The sequence below is a fragment of the Cucumis melo genome, chromosome 2 (genome assembly GCF_025177605.1).
Source record: "Cucumis melo cultivar AY chromosome 2, USDA_Cmelo_AY_1.0, whole genome shotgun sequence".
Classification (NCBI taxonomy): Eukaryota; Viridiplantae; Streptophyta; class Magnoliopsida; order Cucurbitales; family Cucurbitaceae; genus Cucumis; species Cucumis melo.
In genome coordinates this window covers 499,939-519,904 of record NC_066858.1, presented here as the reverse complement: position 1 = coordinate 519,904, position 19,966 = coordinate 499,939, and the positions used below count along the sequence as shown (strand labels likewise).

Sequence of the window (19,966 nt, the reverse complement as noted above, 5' to 3'; positions counted from 1 at the left end):
AAATCACCCTAACACATTAGTTCTAACCTTACTTTTTCTTTAACTAAATACTCATTTTTCATTTTTACAACTTTTAACGATGAAACAAAATAAAAGTGTAAATTTTAACATCTAGAAACTAAATTCAAACGATACTAAGATTTCAAAGATATAATTTTGTAAAAGTTTGAGAGCTAGCTAAAGACTAAACTGAAACCAAACTCAAAATTTAACGACTAACTGTGTCGATGGATCGAGACCTATAAACCAAATACATACTTTATTTAATATAAATTATAAAAAAAGAGAGAGAAAGAGAGAGAGAGGAAGAAAAGAATTTTGATAGCAAATCTAACCTTTACTAAACACTATAATCAATCTTTTCCTAAGACAAGTTTCTTGCATTTTACCCTTAGTTATCAACAATTATTTTAAAAACCACACCAACGTATAACTTAGGTTTAGTTTGGGATTGAAGTAGCTTTAAAAATAACAAATGGATGAGATTAGAGATTCATCTAAATAGTTTCATCCTAGTTTCTGTTGACAAATCAATGGTGTAACTCAGCTACTTACACCCTAGTTTTACATGTTCGTATATATCAATGTTGTACTGTATAGCTTAAAGATTACTCTTCAAAATTTATGATTTTTTTTTTTTTTTGCACTAAAAGAAGAGAGAGAGGAAGGAGTATTTTGCAAAAACAATAGGATTTATAAAATCAAATAACAATAAGATAATTTAGATAGAAGAAAGTAATAACAGAAAAAAAATATGTTGGATATAAAGAAAAGTGGTTCAACCAAACCCAAAAACATCCCCACTATTTGATTATAATTTAAAAGGTGGAAAAAAAAATAACTTTTGAAAAGCGAATTATTTTTTGTTGAAATTTGAGAAAATAAAAAGTAAAATGTGAAATTTCCAAAAAAGAAAAAGAAAAAGAAAAAGAAAAAAAAAACATGAGAAATATGGAGAAAGGAAGGGGTGTTTTAGCAAATAGGAAAAAGTAGGATAGAGTCAAAGAAGAAGGACTAAAATGTGAAAAAAAGGAAAGATAAAGGGTATTATAGGAATTTGGAAAAACAAAGTCATTATCAAAGACATTGCCCAAAAATCCCATCTCCAACCCCACCTTTCCGCGTCTCTCTTCATCTCTCTCCCAATCAAATCACTCAACCAAAAAAAAAAAAAAAAAAAAAAACTGTGGGTTTCTCTCTTTCACTTCATCTCTCTCTCTAGAAACTCTCGCTGGGAATTTTCCCCGCCATTCGATCCACCTTGTTACCATTAGATAATTTCAAGGAAAAAAATTTAAGCTTTTGTGAAATGGGGTTTCAGAACTCTCCTCTGTCCGATCCCCTTCTCTCGATCTGTTACTGACACTAAATGTACCACCTGTGAGCTCTCTCCTCCTTTAATTTTTCTTAATTTCTATCCTCATTGTTGTTTTTCTTTTTCTTTTTTTTTTTTCTCTCTCTCAGCAACCCTTTTCGTTTTTCCCACCAATTTGTTCTATACTATGTTTGTAGAAGTGGGTATTTGAGAGGGGTTTGAATTGATTCTGTGAGTTTGCATTTCTTGGGGTTTATTGGGTTATTAGATGAACTTGTTGTTGTGCATTTCTTTTGTTTTGGGTTAGTTTTTGTTTTTGTTTATTCTTGGGTAACTTTTAATTTATGCTGCTGAATTGGTTTCTCAAGATTTAGATCAGCTGGTGGGAAATTGTGTCCTTTTAACAGGTAGTTTGTGAGAAATAGTTCGTGTTTTGGTTTAGATGTTGGTTATTACGTTTTGGCGGAAGAAAATTTTTGTGGGTTCTTGAAAGACCTGTTTAATTGATTTGAATGACCAGGAATTTGGGCTGTGCTTTTGGAAATGTCGAAACATAGGATGAAATGAGTCAGACAGAAGTATCAAGGATAAAGACCCCTCTCGTTCCGCTCGCTACTTTGATCGGTCGCGAGTTGAGGAACGAGAAGGTTGAGAAACCATTTGTGAAGTATGGACAGGCTGCTTTGGCTAAGAAAGGAGAGGACTACTTTCTGATCAAACCTGACTGCCAGCGTATTCCTGGGAACCCTTCCACTGCATTTTCTGTCTTTGCGGTATTATTTCCTTTCAAAACATTATTGTGTTCTTAGTTATCAGATAGTTTAGTTGCTTCTCTTGCTACATGGATTTTGTGATTACCGGCGGGGAAATAGGTGATTATGATTTATGAGTCTTAGAAGGGATAAATTTCCATCTCATCAAATGGGATTGCTGAGGTTTTAAAGATCATGTCTTGTCATTGAGATTGATCAAGCCTTCTATTTGCAGATTTTTGATGGACATAATGGCATTTCAGCCGCTATTTTTGCGAAGGAACATTTATTGGAAAATGTCCTAAGTGCAATTCCTCAAGGGGTCAATAGAGAAAAATGGCTTCAGGCTCTTCCCCGAGCACTAGTTGCTGGTTTTGTTAAAACTGACATAGAGTTTCAGCAGAAAGGTACTGTGACATGTTTCCTATCATCGATTTCCTTCTTGTAGTTCTTCCTGAATAAACAATGCCCTTGTCTGCTGTGTCCTTATGTTCCATTTAATCTTAATTGTAGGGGAAACTTCTGGGACTACTGTTACATTTGTTGTGATTGACGGGTGGACTGTTACTGTTGCTTCTGTGGGAGATTCACGGTGCATATTAGACACCCAAGGAGGTGTGGTTTCTCTATTGACAGTTGATCATAGGCTGGAGGAAAATGAGGAAGAGAGGGAACGTGTAACTGCAAGTGGTGGTGAGGTTGGGAGGCTCAATGTTTTTGGCGGGAATGAGGTATAATTTTATACATCACCTCTGTTTCTAGTCTTACATTTAACGATTATAAATTATAATCATTATATCCTCATCTACTGTTCGCAGGTTGGTCCTCTACGTTGCTGGCCTGGAGGTTTATGCCTTTCTAGGTCCATTGGTGATACGGATGTAGGAGAATATATTGTCCCAATACCACATGTTAAGCAAGTGAAGGTGACTTCTAAATCTATCAGTAATTGTTTAACTACTTAGTTAGAATGTACCTTAACTATTCTGCTGTCATTTTCTTCTGTGGTTATACAGCTTTCTAATGCTGGTGGAAGGCTAATTATTGCTTCTGATGGTATTTGGGACGCATTATCGTCTGAAATGGCTGCAAAGTCTTGCCGGGGATTACCTGCAGAGCTTGCTGCCAAGCTGGTTGTGAAGGTAGGTTCAAGTTTTCAAAAACACATTTTACCTGCAGAGGCATTTGAGGCTTACTCCTTGTGCCAGGCCAAAAGAGTTATGGCCGTTTTTACTTGTTCTTCCGTCTTTATGTCATAATGGGATTAGATCTCTATTATGAAGCTTTTACACCTCCAAGAGAATGCACCAATCCTTATTGTCTTTATTCCTTGTGAAATGACTATAAAATCAATACCAATTTGTCATAATTCTCAAAGATTTAAATATACTGCACCATAAGTTGGTAGTTTTATAACTCGTTGCTACGTTTACCTCCAAGACTTAGGAAAACAATGATGATAAAGCATAAAAGCATAAGTCATCCTATTAGTGGTAGTAATTATGATTTTGAATTTGATGTTTAGAATATTTAAGAAAGTGAACTTTTTCTGGGATACTTTTTAGACTTAAATGTTAACGTTACTTTATTTTTTTATTCTTTTGTTTTTGAGTTGAGACTTATGTGATGCATCTATGATAAAAAGGAGCCTCAAGCTGTGTTTAGTGTTGGAAGGGCATTTCTTTTCGATCCTGTCAATTTTGATCTGTGCACAACACATTGTAGGAAGCTTTGCGGTCAAGGGGGTTGAAGGATGATACAACTTGCTTAGTTGTTGATATTATCCCATCTGAGCAACCTATTTTATCACCATCAACTCCAAGGAAGAAGCAAAATGTTCTCACCTCATTCTTTGGGAAGAAATATCCAAGCTCTTTGGGTAAATCTGCTAACAAACTTTCTGCTGTTGGTGTTGTGGAGGAATTGTTTGAAGAAGGTTCTGCTATGCTTGCTGAAAGGTATGTTTGATGCCTCTTCTTTAGGCTAGTTTTTGAATTAATGTTTACCGTTGTATTTATTTTTGTTCTTGAAGCATCGGATGGTGTCTGAAAGATATTTTACTAGGATCGTTCTCATTGTTTGTTATACATCATACTTGAATTAACCAACTAGCAAATGAAGTTTATTTATTATCCCACGTGGAATTTGACCAAGACTGTTTATTCTTCATAACTTTTTACATATTCTTCGTTGTTGATATGTTATATTATACTATAACTAACCAGACACATTTGATTCTTTTTCATTATTGATTTTTTCTTTCTGAATCTGCCTAACTTATTATTGTAGTGGAAAAGTTGCCCTTATTCTGCAGTAATATTGTAGCTTACATCTGAAAGTGACTCAACGATGTTGACTATCATTTGTTCTTGAACTTTCTCCCTTTCTCAATGGAAATGCAGGCTAGGCAAAGATTTTCCTTCAGATCCAAACTCAGGGATCTTCAAATGTGCAGTCTGCCAAGCCGATCAACCCCCAAACGAAAATTTGTCGATGAACTCAGGGCCTTTCTTTTCACCATCATCGAAGCCATGGGAAGGTCCATTCCTCTGTGCAACTTGTCGAAAAAAGAAAGACGCCATGGAAGGAAAAAGGCCAATAAAACCTACAATAACCGTTTAGTAATCTATCCCGTAACATAGTATATGTTGATAACTTGATATAATTTTTTTTACTTAATCTGGCAGTGTGAGCATGGTTGTTCTTTTTTTTTTTTTTTTTGTCCTTCCCTTGTGGTGATTATTACAGATGTGTGTAAGAAAATGAGGTTGAGATAAAAGAAAGAGTTGGTAGAAGAAAAGATGTTTTGGAGACTTCTAAAAAGTTTGGTTTTTTCATTTGGTTTTCTTGCTCAGCTGTTGGACTGACTGACTGACAAGATACACAAACTTTGGATATCAGACAAAATTTCTGACTGTTCCATTGCTAACAACAATTCTTTAGAGTAAATTTGTAGATCTGTTTTGACCGTTCCAATTGTCATCTTAGCATTCTTTCATATTCTGTTTCTACTTTAGCGTGATCATTTGCATCAATTTCCATATATATTATACGTTTGGTTTGATTAAACAAATAAATGTTTTACAAGAAAAAAAAAAGACATTTATAGTTAAAAGCTTTCGATAAAAACTGTTTAAAAGTAAAATTTGAAAGTGTTTGAGAAGCTATTTTAAGCTGTGGTTAAATACCCTATTTTGTTTTAAAATGAGCTATTTCCCAAATTAGACACTAAACATGAATTCTGTACGTCTAAGATGACATTTGCAATTTTCTCCAAAGGAAATTTTCAGTAGCTTTTTGCTGCCATTCACATGTTTATTTTTTTCAAAAGGCTGTGGGATTCAGACAGTAAAGAATAGTATAGGATCAATTGCTATGGGGTTTTAGTTTTCTAGAACTAAATTGTAATCGCAATTTCTTCGTTTGGTTTGTTTTTTAAAATTTTAAATTTGTTTTGTCAAATTTGAAATTAAAAAAAAAATCCAACGAGACATTTTAAAAACTTCAAATAAAAAGGAAATAATCACTAAACAAACTTGTGAATGACTATTGAACTATGTCTAATCCGTGGATTTCAAGTTATGATGCCTTTCATTGTTAGAAGTGCATTTAAAGAAAGATTAAAGGGATGAAGCAGTGACAGCTCTAGTGAACTATAAAATCCCTCACCAATCCAATACAAAAGTGGCTTAAAGCCTCGAAGAAAAAAAATGCTACAATGTCAATAAACAATTACATGAAAGATCACAAGGGATTGGTGGTTCAGTACTCAACCATGGCTCAATCTTTGAATGACGATTAACAGCATCTCTCTCGGGCCCCTACACAAACTTCAACTGATTGAGGTTTTTGGAAAATATGTTATGTCTCGTTCGAAAACAACCTTTCTTCTGTCAGTCACAAAAACATAAAAAAATCAACACCTCAGATTGACAGAGAATGAAAAAGTTTTCATGCACTGCATTGCTACCATGGTTAGTGATCAAATAAACAAAATGTTAACAGGAAAACTCACTCAAATCGTCTAAAGACAAATTGCTGGCACTTTCTCCAGGTTTTAAAAGGCGAAGCATCCCTGCAAAAATGAAGCATGGCAGTTAAAAGGAGTCCCAAATCATATGTTTTACAGAAGACATTTGAACCAACATGTAACAATAGTATTATCTGTGCTTGGTTGTAAGTAATTTTCTGTTTGCACCGTATTAAGGCTAGAGGATAAATTATTATTTTTGTCTCTATGGCTAGTTTTTTTTACAATTCGTTGGGTCAGTATTTCAAAAATGCCTATGAGTTTACCACATGCTGGTAGTTTTTTTCTTACTTGATACCATCTTTAGACTACAACTCATCACTTCTCTGTCACATGATTCACATTCAAAGAAAATGTGCTAATGTCCAAGAAAAATGTGTCATGTAAAGTAACTGTCAACTTTTTGTTATACTAGAGACATTTTGGAAAATCAAACAAAATAAAAAGAAAGTTTTTTTTTTTTGGAATAAGAAACAAATATATTCAAAGAACAAATGAGAATAGCCTAAGGGCAAGGGACAAGAGGGCCCTCCCCGAGAAAAATTGAAGAATAAGGGACTTCCAATTGTTGAAAATCATAGAAAGACTATAATTACAAAAGTGTTTAATGTAATTCGTACTCCACCAAGAAGCAATGGGTTGAAACGCAGTCCAAAAAGAATCAAAAGAATTACAGTTGTCTTAAAAAATTACACTATTCCTATCTTTCCAAATACACCACAAGAGGGAACGGATAGCCCATCTACATAAAATGTTACCCTTCGAACTAAATCATCTGCTATTGAGCCCTTCAAGCATCCAACTAAGAAAAACAAATTTCCGAATAAAGAGTATTCCAAGCTTTCCTAGAACAGATACAATGCAAAAAAAAAATAGTCCAAGGTCTCCTCATCTTTGAAGCAAAGGCAGCATATTGAGGGACTGAGCTCAATGTACTGTAATTTTTTTTAAGTTTCTCTTGGGTGGTAGACCGTTAGAAATAATAGGCTTAGGTCATGATGAAAGCCCATAGATAGTTAAGATTTACTTTGCTCTAATTTTTTATTCTTTTAATTAAGCTCGTGTTGCCTATAAATTTCCCCACTTTGTACCTTTATGAATTATGAGAAAATAATAAGATCTTTAGCACCATGGTTTTTGTCTCTATACTAGGGTTTCCATATAAATTTGTGTGTTCTTTGTCTCTACTTTCAATAAAGACTTCTATAAGCAAGCGACCATTAGAAGAACTTCACATTTTTCAGAATTTTAACCTTCCAAATGTAATGAACTAGTGGTGCAGTGATGGTGGGGGGTCTTTTGGTTAATTTAAGAAAGGTAGACTTCGCAATAAGATTCCATTTAAGGCTATCACAATCATCCGTTTGGGGCCCACGAATGAAGAGTTTCCAAAATGGTGGCCACGTTGTCAAGTTCATTATCTGACACATTTCTTCAAAGACCCAAATTCCAAGAGTGACTAACATTACACCATCAATCAGCATCCTTGTTCAGCGCAATGGAAAACAAATCAGGAAATTCTTCTGCCAAGGGTTGAGCCTCACACCAACTATAGTTCCAAAATCTGATTTTTGTTCCCTCTCCCAACAAAAAGGCCGAGAAATTAAAGAACATCTCCTTGTATTTCAGAATGCCAGCCCATAACCTATAAGACCTTCCCCTGTTCGAAGCTTTAGTAGACCAACCATTCTCTTCTAAGTCGTAGATGGCCACAATTAAACGTCTCCATAAAGCATTGTCTTCCTTACTAAATCTCCACAGCCATTTGGTGAGAAGAGCATTATTCTTTTGCCTAAAAGAACCAATCCCAAGGCCGCCATAACAAATCGGGCGAGAGGTAGTATCCCACTTGACAAGGTGGGCAACCGATTTAGTTGTCCCCTGTCCAGACAAAACCCCTGATCATCTTCTCCATTCGATTGATAACACCAACTGAGGCTTGCACGAGAGAGATCAGATAACAAGGAAGAGTATTCAATACTAACTACGCAAGAGTTAATCTACCACCTTTGGAGAGACATTCCTTCATCTATCAATTTTATACCTAAACCGCTCCTCAAGAGAAATTAAAGCCTCTTTCCTATTGTGGGCCCCTCCAGAAGAGAAACTCAAGTAATTAAAGGGGAGAGTATCGACCATACAACCCAAAGAACCAGATCGGCACTGTCAAGGTATTAATGACGTTTTGGCACCATGTAGGAGCAAACTAGCTCCCAAGAGAAAGATAATAATCACCCTCCACCAAGCCTCCAGATTTCCATCCTCCCATGAGGAAAAGATAAGGGTATCGTCCACGTACTGAAGGAGGGTTAAATCACCTGGAAGATTATCGAAATGGAAACCTTTAATGGTCCTTCTCGTTACAGTAATGAATAAGACAACTAAAGGTGTCTACCACAATCGTAAAAAGAAAAGGGGCAAGTGGATCTTCCTAACGAATGCCCCTTTTGGCAAATACCTTTCCCTTAGGCCTGTCGTTGACAATGATCGAGAAATTAGTCATTGATAAGCAGCCCAAATCCATCTCCTCCATTTCTTACCAAAGTCTTTAAGCTTCATAGCCATATCGAGAAAGGACCAATCCACCTTGTCGTAGGCTTTCTCAAGGTCAAGCTTCAAAAGAAAACCTTTTATGCCTTTTAAAAACCATTCATCTATGGCCACCGAAGCTATTAAAATTGCATCAAGAAAATTTGCCTCCCCTCCACAAAAGCCATTTGAGTATCGCTAATTATTGAAGGAAGGACCTTTTTAAGTCTCGTCGCAAGCACCTTAGAGATGACTTTATACAAGGAGGTTATGAGGCTCATGGGTCTGAAGTCACTAACACAAACCTCCTCTTTCTTTTTGGGAATGAGACTATCATAAGTTTCATTGCACCTTCTATTAATGATTCCATTTTTAAAAAAATGTTGGAACACCCTTACTCAAAATGTTCCACGATTTTTTATAAAACTCTCCAATCATACCATCTAAGCTAGAGGACTTGAGAGTTAAAGACACCCCAAATCAAAAAGGCCCTCCCTTTGCTATTTCAAAATGTTCCACAAGTTTCAGATATGCGGATCACCCTCCCTTTGCTATTTCTATTGAGCTCACAAGTAAAGAATTTATTCTCAATTTTCGTTGAGAGCTGTCTTGAATTCATCATTGTTGATCAGGAGAGGAAATATCGTAAGCTGTGAGGAGCCGGGGGAGGGGAGGACAACGATGATCGGAATCTCATCTCTCTTTCTCTCTCTTTATTAAACAATAAAACTAAACTTTATTAAAAATATGGAGTTCGTTTTTAAATAAAAGGAAAGTCTAAAGTACAAATGACAGGAATTAATATGATAACTTAACCTTATGATTATGAAGGTCAAATAACACCCTCTAATATGTGCTCAAAATGACATTTAAGAAATAATGAAGTAGATGCAGAAAACAGAGAAGTTACCAAATGACGACTTCATATTAATTAAGTGTTCAACTAGTTCCAAAGAAAATTGAAAAGGAAATAAAAAGATAATAGTATGTGTTGCAATACCATCACGTCGAACACATATTTCTGGAATATTTTTCACTTCGCCATTGATGCTGTCATTGTAGACTCTGGTCTCAATGTCACCCTCAACATAAACCGACGCGCTGAAAGTCCACGGAGAGTCAGTGAAATTATACAGTCAAATCAGTTATTAAGAGCAGTTCAAATCATACTTTTTACAAAGTTTTTGAACTGCATAAGCACCAAGTAGTTCATTATGCACAGCAATACGATGCCACTGAGCAGGCTTCGGCAGACCTCTTCCATCAACAATTCGTTGGTCATACATCCCTCCTGTTCCAACAGTAAAGATTGTTATCGTCCGCCCATTTCTCAAGATCTTCTGCACAGGGGCTTGCCCAACCCTTCCACAAATTATTGCCTGTGAACATTTGATCACGTTGTAAAACAGAATAATCAGTCTAATTTGTCTAGAAATAGCAGATTATGAATCCAATTATCATGTGAGAATAACTCTTTCACTATTGGGGAAGATTCCAGAACAATTGAAGTTCCAGAGGCAAGTTTCTCCTACACTCACTCTGCTTGTTGCCTATCATTCCTCTTAAGTCTCAATCACAAGACTTTCCCTAGCTAAGAAACTACTCGTTCTCCTTGCTCACCTGAAATTTTACAATATATAACACATATATTCGTTATTCCTACTCTCTTACATCAGACTTCAAAGTTCAAGCTCTAGCCACCTAAGTTTTCTGTTCTTGCCATTGCTCACAAAACTTACTCACTTAATTGCTACCCCCGCTTCTTATTATTTCTAAAATACGCATAGTACGCACGAGGCTTCTCTTACACATCAGATTTCCTTCAAAACTTATCAACAAGAGAAGGCAAGTGATTAGGCACATTTTCTAAGAACAAGAAATAAAAAAAAAAAAATGAGCTGTTTCGTCGTTTATTTTGGATAGTTCGTGAATCTGAAAAAAGTAAAACTATCACAAAAAATACACAAAGTACCATCACAAGAACAGAAAGATCACTTATTGGGTAAAATTCCCAGCATACAAGATTCCAAATCGCAACTTTAAAAAATGGAACACATCTTAGACAAAGAGGAGATACCTTATGTACGCCTCGATATCCCCAACCTCGACTGGGATCAACACCCTGGGGTTGTAATTCATTAGAAAATGCATCATAATCATCGTCTCCTCCATCGTTCTTCTCAATATCGACGTCACTTTCAGAAGCACCGGTGGATAACCAAAACTTCGAGCTTGTTTGCGTACTTGCCACTACAACCAAACGTTGAATAATTATTCAAGCCATCACTCCAGCACACATATTGCACTGAGATAAACAAACCCAATACACAAAACAGCCAAATTCTTGGTTGGGCCACTCAAAACAAAAAAAAAAAAAGTGTAAACAAAATTCCTTCAGCTCTGAACCGAAAGCAAGTCGTAATAACAGAAAGAACATAGACGTTAATTAACAAAGTGAGACAGAGAGAAAGAGAGTTACCAAATGAAGATGTGGGAAAATTTGAAGAAGGAATTCTGAAACGGTTGAGGAGTCTCGCTGTGACTGAGTTCATGTTGATTGTGAAAGAGCAGAAATGGAAGCGACGATTCGATCAGGGTAGAAGGAGGGTTTTAGGCTTTCGCTTCATATTTTATTTAGGGGAAACAAAATTAAGTTGTTAATTTTGAATGTTAAAATATATCTTATAAATTATATAATAATTATCTTCTTTTTCTTCTAAAAATGTTTTCTAACTTCAATGAAAACTAATAATATTTCATTCTAACGGTCACAAATATCAATTAAGCTAAACTTTATATTGGAATATTGGTATACATTCCTTTGAATATGGTTTATTTTTATAGATCTTATCTAAATTTTTTGAATTGTTTTTTCTTTTTTAGAAAAAGACAACCTAAAACCAGACCGTATTGGTTTGGGTTAAGTTCTTTTTTTTTATCATGTTTTAAGGAAGCCCACCTTATCCATGTTTATCAAATTAAACCATTAGTAAAGGAAAATATAATGATACAATACAATTGCACAATGTGTCATGACAAATCAATGTTGTTCGATGCTTTGAAGTCGATACCGAAAAACATAACATCATGACGTTATACCCTAATGTTGCTGCAAGACTATGGACATTAATTACATGAAATAGGGGTCAACGTTGTAAGGTGCTGAGGACCACATGTTTCCATCAAAGTATTTCAAGGGTTTTATTTTGGAAATTTCCACTAGCTAAATGATGGTTTACATAGAGTTCTAGAGGGTTGCAATGGGATTTGTCGAAGCAACCTTAAATCAATTGTTTGTGAGGTTTTTAATCTTGATTGAGAGAACAAATTTTAGGTCTTTTTGATGTGCTGAATTACTTGATTACACGTGAAGGAATTTATTGTTGTGCATATTAGATAAGGTTTAGATTGAAAAGGGTATCTTAGACTTTAAGAGTTCTAAGTTAATGGTTTAATTGATCTAACAAACATTCGTTAGTTAATACCCAAACAAAGTTCTTAGTTTTTTGAGGCTTAAGCACCCTGCCACAAGAAAAAAGATCATAAACCATAAAAGTCCTACACCTAGAAAAGAAAGAAAGCATAACTGAAGTGAAAATATGGAAGAAAAGACCATTAAACATAAACAAATTTGCATTTAGGTTTAGTAACTTCGACTATTTAATCACCAAAGAAGAACTAATTTACTACCATTTAGAAAATATGAAAAAGCCTCTAGGCCCGAGGCTTCCCAAAAGGCATATGCTTCAGTCATGTCTTATTTTGCGAGCCAAGGCAAGGCACCAGATCTATACTTTGAACCGAGGTAGCGCCCGAAAGGGCTTTTTGGTTATACTAGAAAAAAATTCGTTCAAATATGCAAACCTATCCATTTAGTCATACATGAATCAGAAAAGCAATTATACAGAAGTGTGACACTAACCTCATCTTATCCCCATAAATATTTGAACAATTAAGACCATAATAAATAACTCCATAATGAGCTAAGAAGAATAAGCCCCAAAACCAATATTAACTTAAGAATGCAAAATTACTCCAGATATAAATTGAACAGAAGTAGATCTAAAAATTCCCGTAAGTTTCTCTTCAATAAGTTCTTAAACTAAGAGCAAAAAATTCAAATATCTAGCTCGCTATCCTTTGTCTTCTCCACAACCAACATATAACTTAAATAGGTTCAAAACAGGACGAAGAGCGAACCACACGATAAACACCTTAAAATCCAAGCTTGGTGCGGCGCCAGTGCCTTCTCTTAGCATTATACCTGAAGAATACATCCCAAAATATGACGTTAAATTTAAAAAAAAATGTTAGTATGATTGAAGACAGAACAGGAGAGTTAAAAAGACCTGATGGTGTTGTCAGTCCTCAACCGAATCCAGTGAGGAATAGGCCTGTTTTGTCTCATCTTCTTGGCCAACTTCTTCTTGATTCTGAAAGTCTTGTGAGACGGCTGCAGACATAAAAGAAAGCTCACATTGTAAGAAACAATCTCCCAGAACAGAACTCAACAAATGTGTGACTCTAAAATGGTTAAGATCACTTTTGTCATTCTCAAAATCATTCTGAAATGTGCTTTTAATTATTCAAACTCAACTTTCATGATATGAAAATGACATTTAAAAGAGAAAAATTAAACATTAAAATAACTTTGAATGATCAAAGGCGTGTTTTGAAGTAATTTTAAATATGATAAAATCGACTTTAAATTATATAAACATTATCAAAAGGAACACATCAAAATCACTTCAAGGAAGAAACAGTTACCATCTTCAAAATTCAGGAATTGGCCAACGACAGCAAGTCAGCAACAAATTACCTGTCCCATGAAGAATCAACATCAAGATGTAAATAAATGAACAAAATATAAGAGAATGAATAATTCAACATAGAATTTCAGACCAACAAAAAATTCATAAAATATTTTCTGTTCTTTATCATTATTTTTCTTTTGGAGTGTCCGCGAGAGTCTCAATAGATTCACCACATCTATGGTTTTGAAGTTCAAATGAATAAAGATATAGTTAAAATTTGTAAACTGCATTCCAGAATCATGGCTTTAGAAACACCGTTTTCGGAGAAAAAACTTGAATAATATCGAAAGTTACCAATCAGGCAATAAACTCAGACAAATACTTACATTACAGTATTTAAAACAATCAAATTGAGTCCCTTTATTCTACTCACTTAACCATTTTATTTGTTTCACTCACATAAGCATATCATAATAATCCAAATTAACACAAAAAAAAAACCCATACAGTAAGGAATATACATCCAAAATTAACACAAGAATTCCAGAATCTAAACCGCCTTCATAAATAGAACTTTTGACCTAATAATGCTACAAATAGTAAAGCAGTTCCATAGTTTCCCAATTTTCGATCTCTAAATAATGAAAACTTACGTTCTCGCTAGCCTAATAATTCCAAAATCCTTCTACAAACTGACAATATAAGGCATGGCAACACAAAAGCCTACGAAAATGAAGTCCTACCGGAAAAGAAGAAGAGACAGCCAACAGCAGAGAGGAGGGAGAAGGAAGATTACCTGAGAGAGCAAAGTGAAGAAGTGGCCGTTCTGTTAGCTCAGGGAAAGAACAATAGATTAGGGTTTTTGGAGTATTCATTGGGTTTGGGCTTCGAATAAATAGGCCCACTGTTCTTCTCAAATAAAAATACGAGGCCCATTGAGAAAATAAAGCCCATAATAATTTTTCCATTAAAAAAAAAAGATTAATTTTCATAAATATAACAAAACACCGAAATACTTACCACCCGCGTAATAAAATCAAAAAGCTCATTAAGTCGATAAATCTTTTTCATAAATTCTAGATTTGCCATTGATGTTGCATACGATTCATCACTTCTCTTTTCTTTCTTCTTCTTTTTTGCTATTTATTCATTTTCTCTTCTAGATTTCTTCGGCTTTATCTTTCAGATTTTCTTTCTTCTAATTTTACCCATCTTCTTTTTCTTTGTTTCTTTCTTCATCTTCTCTTTCTTTCTATAGCTCATCTTCCAGAATTTCAAGAATCGTTTAAATATCACTTTGATATAATCTAAACGATCACTTACCTAGACAACACGATCATTTATCATGGTCTACACAAAACGTTTAGATTTAAAATCCTTTTCGCATCGTTTAAAAAGAACTACACGATCGTGTATATATGATTTAAACGATCGTTTACCTAGTCAATACGATTCTTTAACATGGTCAACACGATCGTTTAGATTTGAAATTTTTTTTCCATTGTTAAAAAAAATTACAGGATAGTGTATCATTTCCTACATGATCATGTATCATGATTGTTTATAAGAAGAATTACATGTGTGCGTGTGACCAATTAATCGCGTGTTAACTGGTGCATTTTTTATATTTCCCATCGTAGGTACGTGAGCTTTTTCCATATTCAAAATTGTTTTATCGGTTTATTATATTTTTGAAAAAATCATTCCAAATATAGCGTTAAAATATTAACAAATATAACATAATGTAACAAAAAAATTGCAATATAACAATATTTATAGAAAAATTATAGCAAACAACACACTTTAAGAAATAAATTTTAAATATAACACAGATAAAATACCTATAAAAATAACACATGCATAGCTTAAGGTTTTGGATTGGATTGGTGATTTCTAGTTGATTTCGGTTTGAAATTGAAATTTGTATCATAAGGATAATCAAGTTACAATGTCCAACTAAGTCAAAGATGTTGGTTTAGAAGTTTGTTGGACATAAATAATATCATATACTACTATTCTGTCATCTTAGCTAGTTGTATTTACTAAATTGATGTGCTTCTAATCATTTGCCAAATTTGGTTCCAAGCTGAGAGCGATCCTTCACCATTGGCTTGAGGCCGATTGTTGTTTGTTAAATTTTTACCTTTGTCTAAATGTATATATTGTACCTAAGCCTACACATTAGTCGACTAGGGAGAAATGGCACGTAGTTTCTAAACTTCGAGACATCTAAAAAATGTTTTGAGTTCCAATGTTACCGCCATGTCAAGTTCCACATCTAATTTGGATGATTCAAAACTCGTTGAAATCATGATCATCAATGTGGTATGATTAAAACTGCATGTCATTTTTACGTTAACATTTTGTGGTAAGAAGTAACCTAAAAGAGTGAGCATACATCAACGTTGATATTCTTATTTGGTTTTTAAAATGTTGCTACGATATACCAAAAGATTGTTGATGCAAGGGTGAAGAATGGAGGTAAAGGACAATAACTGACATGTCGTCTGCTGCAATTCCAGGCCTCTTCTGCTTCCATGCACAAGTTGCATAATCAACCAATCGTTGAGCAGATTTTTTTCTATCTACCGTCGAATGTACGATCTGCACAGCTTCTTGATTGGAAACCACGTCCCATATCTGATAGAAATATATAGATGGAAACATGTGATATTATTACCGGGACTAGGATCATTATTAACGTATAAGAATAGACGACCTTGCTAACGAAATAGTTTGATTTTGAGTTGAGAATGAGACAAAAAACAAGTGTGAAGAGGCTTACCCCATCAGTTGCAAGTATAACAAATAAGTCTTTGTTGGTTACACTTCTTTGTGTTACATCAGGCATGGAAATAAGTCCAAAATGCTTAACGCAAAAATCGCCAAACGATCTCGATATTGATAGCCCTGGCGTTTTCCCATTCGGCAACCAAAGACGTTGAGTCCCTAGTTCATCTTGCAAGCAAAAAACCCTCCCATTGCATTGTGTTATCCTCTCAGCCTCTTCTGAAATATAACAAATAACAAAAAAAATATTAGAAAGCTTTGCTCTCCATTTAATTCAATCCTCATTTTGTATACAAAGAAAGAAACGAACGAGGTAGATTTGGCTTGAAATCGATAGTGAGCTGAATAGGTGACAACATTGAATTTCCATCATTAGAAGTTGTAGCCAACACGGCTCGAGAGTCGCCAAGGTTTGCAACGACAATTGTATCACCCTGAATAAACACAAGTTAAAAAAAAAAAAAAATGAACACCAGAAATTATAAAGAGACAAAACATAAACAATATATATATGACATTACTTGTCGAACAATGGAAAGGGCTGTTGTTCCACTGTGAAATGTGTCGATTTTACGATGACGCTCAAGTTCTTGATCGACCACAGCACATGCTTCTATATAAGAACGCTCCCACAAATTGAAGTGTAGATTTGTTTTAGTTGAGTTGAGTTCCAACTCTTGGTGGAGAGAAGTTTGAACAAGTGCTTCTTCCCAATTGCAAAGTAGAGCAATCGGCATTGACTCTCTAACCTTTTTTGCAACAAAATGGCCCCATGGTCCATGGCCATCAAAAACCCCACAAAATATCATATCTTTTTGACACCCAAATTCCTATCATCCAGAACAAGTTTTTCAACATTTCAAACTCAAACAGATTAAGAACCCAAAAACAAAAACATCTTCATTTTTTCTATCAAATTTTTAATAAAAATATGAATAGATCATCTCTTTTTTATTGTTCATTCGACCACCACTATAAAACTATTGTTGAAATATGTCTCAAATCTATTAACATTCACACACAAATTTTCGCTGTGTTGTATCCATATTTACATTATTTATAATATTTGCTCTAATGTTTAAAGTAGTCTACACACAATATATAAATTCTCTCTAACTTAGAGGCATCTTAATATTAGAATCTAGTATCTTCTCTCTAGTAAGTAATAATAACAAAGTTCATCTTCTTTGTACCCGTAGACGTAACTAATACATGGTTTAGCAAACTAGGTAAATCTCACATTCTTTGATTCTCAATTTCATAACAGCAACTATATTTAACATCTTTTTGTACGATTTCATTTTTAAACTTTTATTTCAAGCGACAATCATGAAGAAGTTACTGTACTTCAGCTATATTTGCATACCTCCCACACAATGCAGCAGTCCTGATTGATTCCTTTCTCACCCCTCTTGGAAAAGCTCGAGACAAAATTGCTCGAACCATCAATATTTATACTCCCGGAACCATGGATGATCAGATCCTTCTTCTTTGCAGACTTTGCCATTGCTTCTGCAGCTTCTCTTCCACTTACAACAGAAGCATTTTCAGAGTTTCTCCATTTCTTAGAAGTTATAGACTTTGTTAGTTCATTGAACTTGAAGAACAAATGCTTCATCGCCTTTTCGAACATCAATCTGTTTCGTGTACTCGTTGTATCGTCCTAATCCTAGCTAATGAATAAAACTTGGAACAGATCAGATAGACTTAAACAAAAGGATTTGGATAATACAAGTAGAAACAAACAAAATATTGCTAAAAAAATGTATTCTTTTCATCATCTCATTGATTACTTTGCTTGGTTTTTCTATTTGTTTCTTCTCACTCTCTCTTTACAAACATTCTCTACTCAAAACCAAAAGCAATGTTATTGGCTAGTAAAAGACAAAATCTGACTCAAAAGGTTTACTATCTCAAATTTTAAAAATATATAACCAAATGCAAAAACAATGAATCTAATGTAAAAAAAAAATCAAATATTCATTTAAAAGTATGATATTGTCTATTGATACGTAAATTTGTATAAATTCTATCTAAAATAAAAGAATTGTAGAACGTAACATGAAGAAATACAATGTCCTTACTCTTAAATTGTGAATCATTCTCACTTCTAACCCAAGGCGAGGTAGGACGAAGTTTGTATTCTGAAAAACATCAACTGATGCCGACTAATATCAAGTTAATTATGAGCAATATCTCTTAATTTTAGTGAAAAGTTTAACAATGTTCTAAGTTATAATTGGTTATTTTAGATAAAAAGGTAGATTAAAAATGATGTATTTTTCCATCAATCTGCTGATTCAGTAATCCACTAATGAAATCTAACTAAGGTTCATATAGATTTGCTTGGTCACATAATAAAATGACAGAAAAGTGGCCAAATCCTATTGGGGCTAAAATAGATATCCTTTCTATCGTATAATTGATTCAATTACCAAAATAAACATAGTTAGATTAGTTTAAGAATTATATCAAAATAATTACTAAACCCAAAATCATTGAAAACCCAAAAGGTAAATTTCATGTTTTTCAAGTAAGGCAAGAGTGTCTTGGCCAATGACAAGTGAAATCCTGATACTGTCATTTGAGATTAAGCGATTGCTTCAAAGGATACATGATGTTCAGATTATTTTATGTTAGGATTATTTTATTCTATTGTTATTTTTTTTTACTTTTTAGGTAACCCCGAACAAAAGTTGAATCTGCTTATTCATTAATCTTTATAAAAAAAAAATTCTATTTTTTTTGTCGTCAATCTTATTTTAAAATAAAAATTTCTATAACGACCTTAGTTAGAGTCTTAAGACATGTGAATCGTTACTAAACTTTACATACTCAAATGCCACAGATTTAAAACTATAGTGAGAAAACTATTAGGATTAAAGCATAGATTTAGTGAAACTACTTGATGAAAGTGGATATTTAAACCATCATTCTAAGCATTTGGAAAGAGAGAAACAAAAAACAAAAAAACACACATCAAGAAGAAAAGAAAAAAAAAAAACAGCAGTGTAAGATAGTAAGAACCTTGATTTTCCAGGAAAATGAAGAAAACTAGAGCATCGTAATCTGAAGCATTGATCGGAAACATGAAACTTCGGCCAAATTCCGACGACCCAAGACGGCGGAGTCATAAAGTACAAGCGGCTGAAACCAATGGAATTCCATGTCGATTCTTTGCTCTTTTTCTTTTTAATTTTCTCAGGAAACAAACAGGAAGAAAACCGAACCTAAAAAGCCTAAAGGATCACCAGATTTCTTGGATTTGGAAAAGGTTTTTTTTTTTTTTTTTTTGTGCATTAAATAAATAGAGAGATCGGAGAAATGTTTAGTTTACGCAAAGGATGTGAATCATATGAATAATATGATATTGTATTGCCTCGTTTTTCATAAACAATATCATAATTGAAGCTCTTTTTGTCTTTAATCTTTCCAAACATTTTTTGGGATTTTATTTAAAACATTTCTACGTTCAAATCACTGCTTTGTGATTCATTGATACATTTAGATTTATTAAAATTACACGATATTACTTGTGTCGTTAAAGGATATATTAATTTATTTTTAGAAACCTTGGATTGTTCTTAAATGTTATTATCATGGTAAATAATTACTAAAGGTAGTATGAAAAAATCTGTTAAGTGGCTCTAAAATTTCTCAGCTTTTTCCCTTTTATATATTTCTCTTTTATTAATTATATACGCAAGTTCCACCAACCACAAAGTATTCATTGTTTTAATATTCGTACTTTTATTTTCATATCTTTTAGGTAAAGATGTAGATAGATCGACGACAT

At 33.9% G+C, this 19,966-nt stretch overlaps 4 protein-coding genes across 9 annotated transcripts; 1 reads left to right on the top strand and 3 right to left on the bottom strand.

Annotated features, from left to right (window-relative positions):
* Positions 1-1,088: 1,088 nt before the first annotated feature.
* Positions 1,089-4,904, top strand: LOC103492128 (probable protein phosphatase 2C 5). 3 transcript variants are annotated; one of them, XM_051081229.1, is made up of 9 exons: positions 1,144-1,380; positions 1,684-1,722; positions 1,836-2,088; positions 2,303-2,474; positions 2,581-2,798; positions 2,886-2,993; positions 3,084-3,209; positions 3,793-4,025; positions 4,470-4,904. In XM_051081229.1, exons 3-9 carry the CDS (start codon positions 1,879-1,881, stop codon positions 4,687-4,689), a joined length of 1,287 nt encoding a protein of 428 aa, XP_050937186.1. In that variant the 5' UTR covers positions 1,144-1,380; positions 1,684-1,722; positions 1,836-1,878; the 3' UTR covers positions 4,690-4,904. The 3 variants fall into 3 exon arrangements, with proteins under 3 accessions (XP_008450571.1, XP_008450573.1, XP_050937186.1); XM_008452349.3 differs by lacking the exon at positions 1,684-1,722 and having other exon boundaries at positions 1,089-1,380; XM_008452351.3 differs by lacking the exon at positions 1,684-1,722 and having other exon boundaries at positions 1,124-1,371.
* Positions 4,905-5,687: 783 nt separating this feature from the next.
* On the bottom strand, positions 5,688-11,294 carry LOC103492127 (single-stranded DNA-binding protein, mitochondrial). 2 transcript variants are annotated; one of them, XM_008452348.3, is made up of 6 exons: positions 11,106-11,288; positions 10,704-10,876; positions 9,797-10,005; positions 9,627-9,727; positions 6,083-6,142; positions 5,688-5,957 (listed from the first exon to the last, which is right to left on the bottom strand). In XM_008452348.3, the coding sequence occupies exons 1-6, from the start codon at positions 11,176-11,178 to the stop codon at positions 5,929-5,931; spliced, it is 645 nt and encodes a 214-aa protein (XP_008450570.2). In that variant the 5' UTR covers positions 11,179-11,288; the 3' UTR covers positions 5,688-5,928. The 2 variants fall into 2 exon arrangements, with proteins under 2 accessions (XP_008450570.2, XP_050937185.1); XM_051081228.1 differs by lacking the exon at positions 5,688-5,957 and having other exon boundaries at positions 6,083-9,727; positions 11,106-11,294.
* Positions 11,295-12,619: 1,325 nt separating this feature from the next.
* LOC103492126 (60S ribosomal protein L39) lies at positions 12,620-14,266 on the bottom strand. 2 transcript variants are annotated; one of them, XM_008452345.3, is made up of 4 exons: positions 14,177-14,266; positions 13,394-13,445; positions 12,976-13,079; positions 12,620-12,890 (listed from the first exon to the last, which is right to left on the bottom strand). In XM_008452345.3, exons 2-4 carry the CDS (start codon positions 13,394-13,396, stop codon positions 12,842-12,844), a joined length of 156 nt encoding a protein of 51 aa, XP_008450567.1. In that variant the 5' UTR covers positions 13,397-13,445; positions 14,177-14,266; the 3' UTR covers positions 12,620-12,841. The 2 variants fall into 2 exon arrangements, with proteins under 2 accessions (XP_008450567.1, XP_008450568.1); XM_008452346.3 differs by having other exon boundaries at positions 14,124-14,202.
* A 1,399-nt stretch (positions 14,267-15,665) lies between these two features.
* Positions 15,666-19,494, bottom strand: LOC103492125 (probable protein phosphatase 2C 34). 2 transcript variants are annotated; one of them, XM_008452344.3, is made up of 6 exons: positions 19,198-19,494; positions 17,537-17,843; positions 16,692-17,000; positions 16,481-16,604; positions 16,166-16,389; positions 15,666-16,020 (listed from the first exon to the last, which is right to left on the bottom strand). In XM_008452344.3, exons 2-6 carry the CDS (start codon positions 17,801-17,803, stop codon positions 15,817-15,819), a joined length of 1,128 nt encoding a protein of 375 aa, XP_008450566.2. In that variant the 5' UTR covers positions 17,804-17,843; positions 19,198-19,494; the 3' UTR covers positions 15,666-15,816. The 2 variants fall into 2 exon arrangements, with proteins under 2 accessions (XP_008450566.2, XP_050937184.1); XM_051081227.1 differs by having other exon boundaries at positions 15,724-16,020; positions 17,537-17,839.
* Positions 19,495-19,966: the final 472 nt, after the last annotated feature.

Excerpts from the sequence above, each read along its gene's own strand:
- LOC103492125 (XM_008452344.3), bottom strand. The coding sequence starts at position 17,803 with ATGTTCGAAAAGGCGATGAAGCATTTGTTCTTCAAGTTCAATGAACTA. Across the intron at positions 16,390-16,480 it reads TTTCAAGCCAAATCTACCTC|AAGAGGCTGAGAGGATAACA; the intron begins GTTCGTTTCTTT and ends GTTATATTTCAG. Across the intron at positions 16,021-16,165 it reads TTATACTTGCAACTGATGGG|ATATGGGACGTGGTTTCCAA; the intron begins GTAAGCCTCTTC and ends TATTTCTATCAG.
- LOC103492126 (XM_008452345.3), bottom strand. Across the intron at positions 12,891-12,975 it reads AGGACTGACAACACCATCAG|GTATAATGCTAAGAGAAGGC; the intron begins GTCTTTTTAACT and ends TGTATTCTTCAG.
- LOC103492127 (XM_051081228.1), bottom strand. The coding sequence starts at position 11,178 with ATGAACTCAGTCACAGCGAGACTCCTCAACCGTTTCAGAATTCCTTCT. Across the intron at positions 10,877-11,105 it reads TTTTCCCACATCTTCATTTG|TGGCAAGTACGCAAACAAGC; the intron begins GTAACTCTCTTT and ends GTTTGGTTGTAG. Across the intron at positions 10,006-10,703 it reads GATATCGAGGCGTACATAAG|GCAATAATTTGTGGAAGGGT; the intron begins GTATCTCCTCTT and ends AAATGTTCACAG.
- LOC103492128 (XM_008452349.3), top strand. The coding sequence starts at position 1,879 with ATGAGTCAGACAGAAGTATCAAGGATAAAGACCCCTCTCGTTCCGCTC. Across the intron at positions 2,475-2,580 it reads CATAGAGTTTCAGCAGAAAG|GGGAAACTTCTGGGACTACT; the intron begins GTACTGTGACAT and ends TCTTAATTGTAG. Across the intron at positions 2,799-2,885 it reads ATGTTTTTGGCGGGAATGAG|GTTGGTCCTCTACGTTGCTG; the intron begins GTATAATTTTAT and ends TACTGTTCGCAG.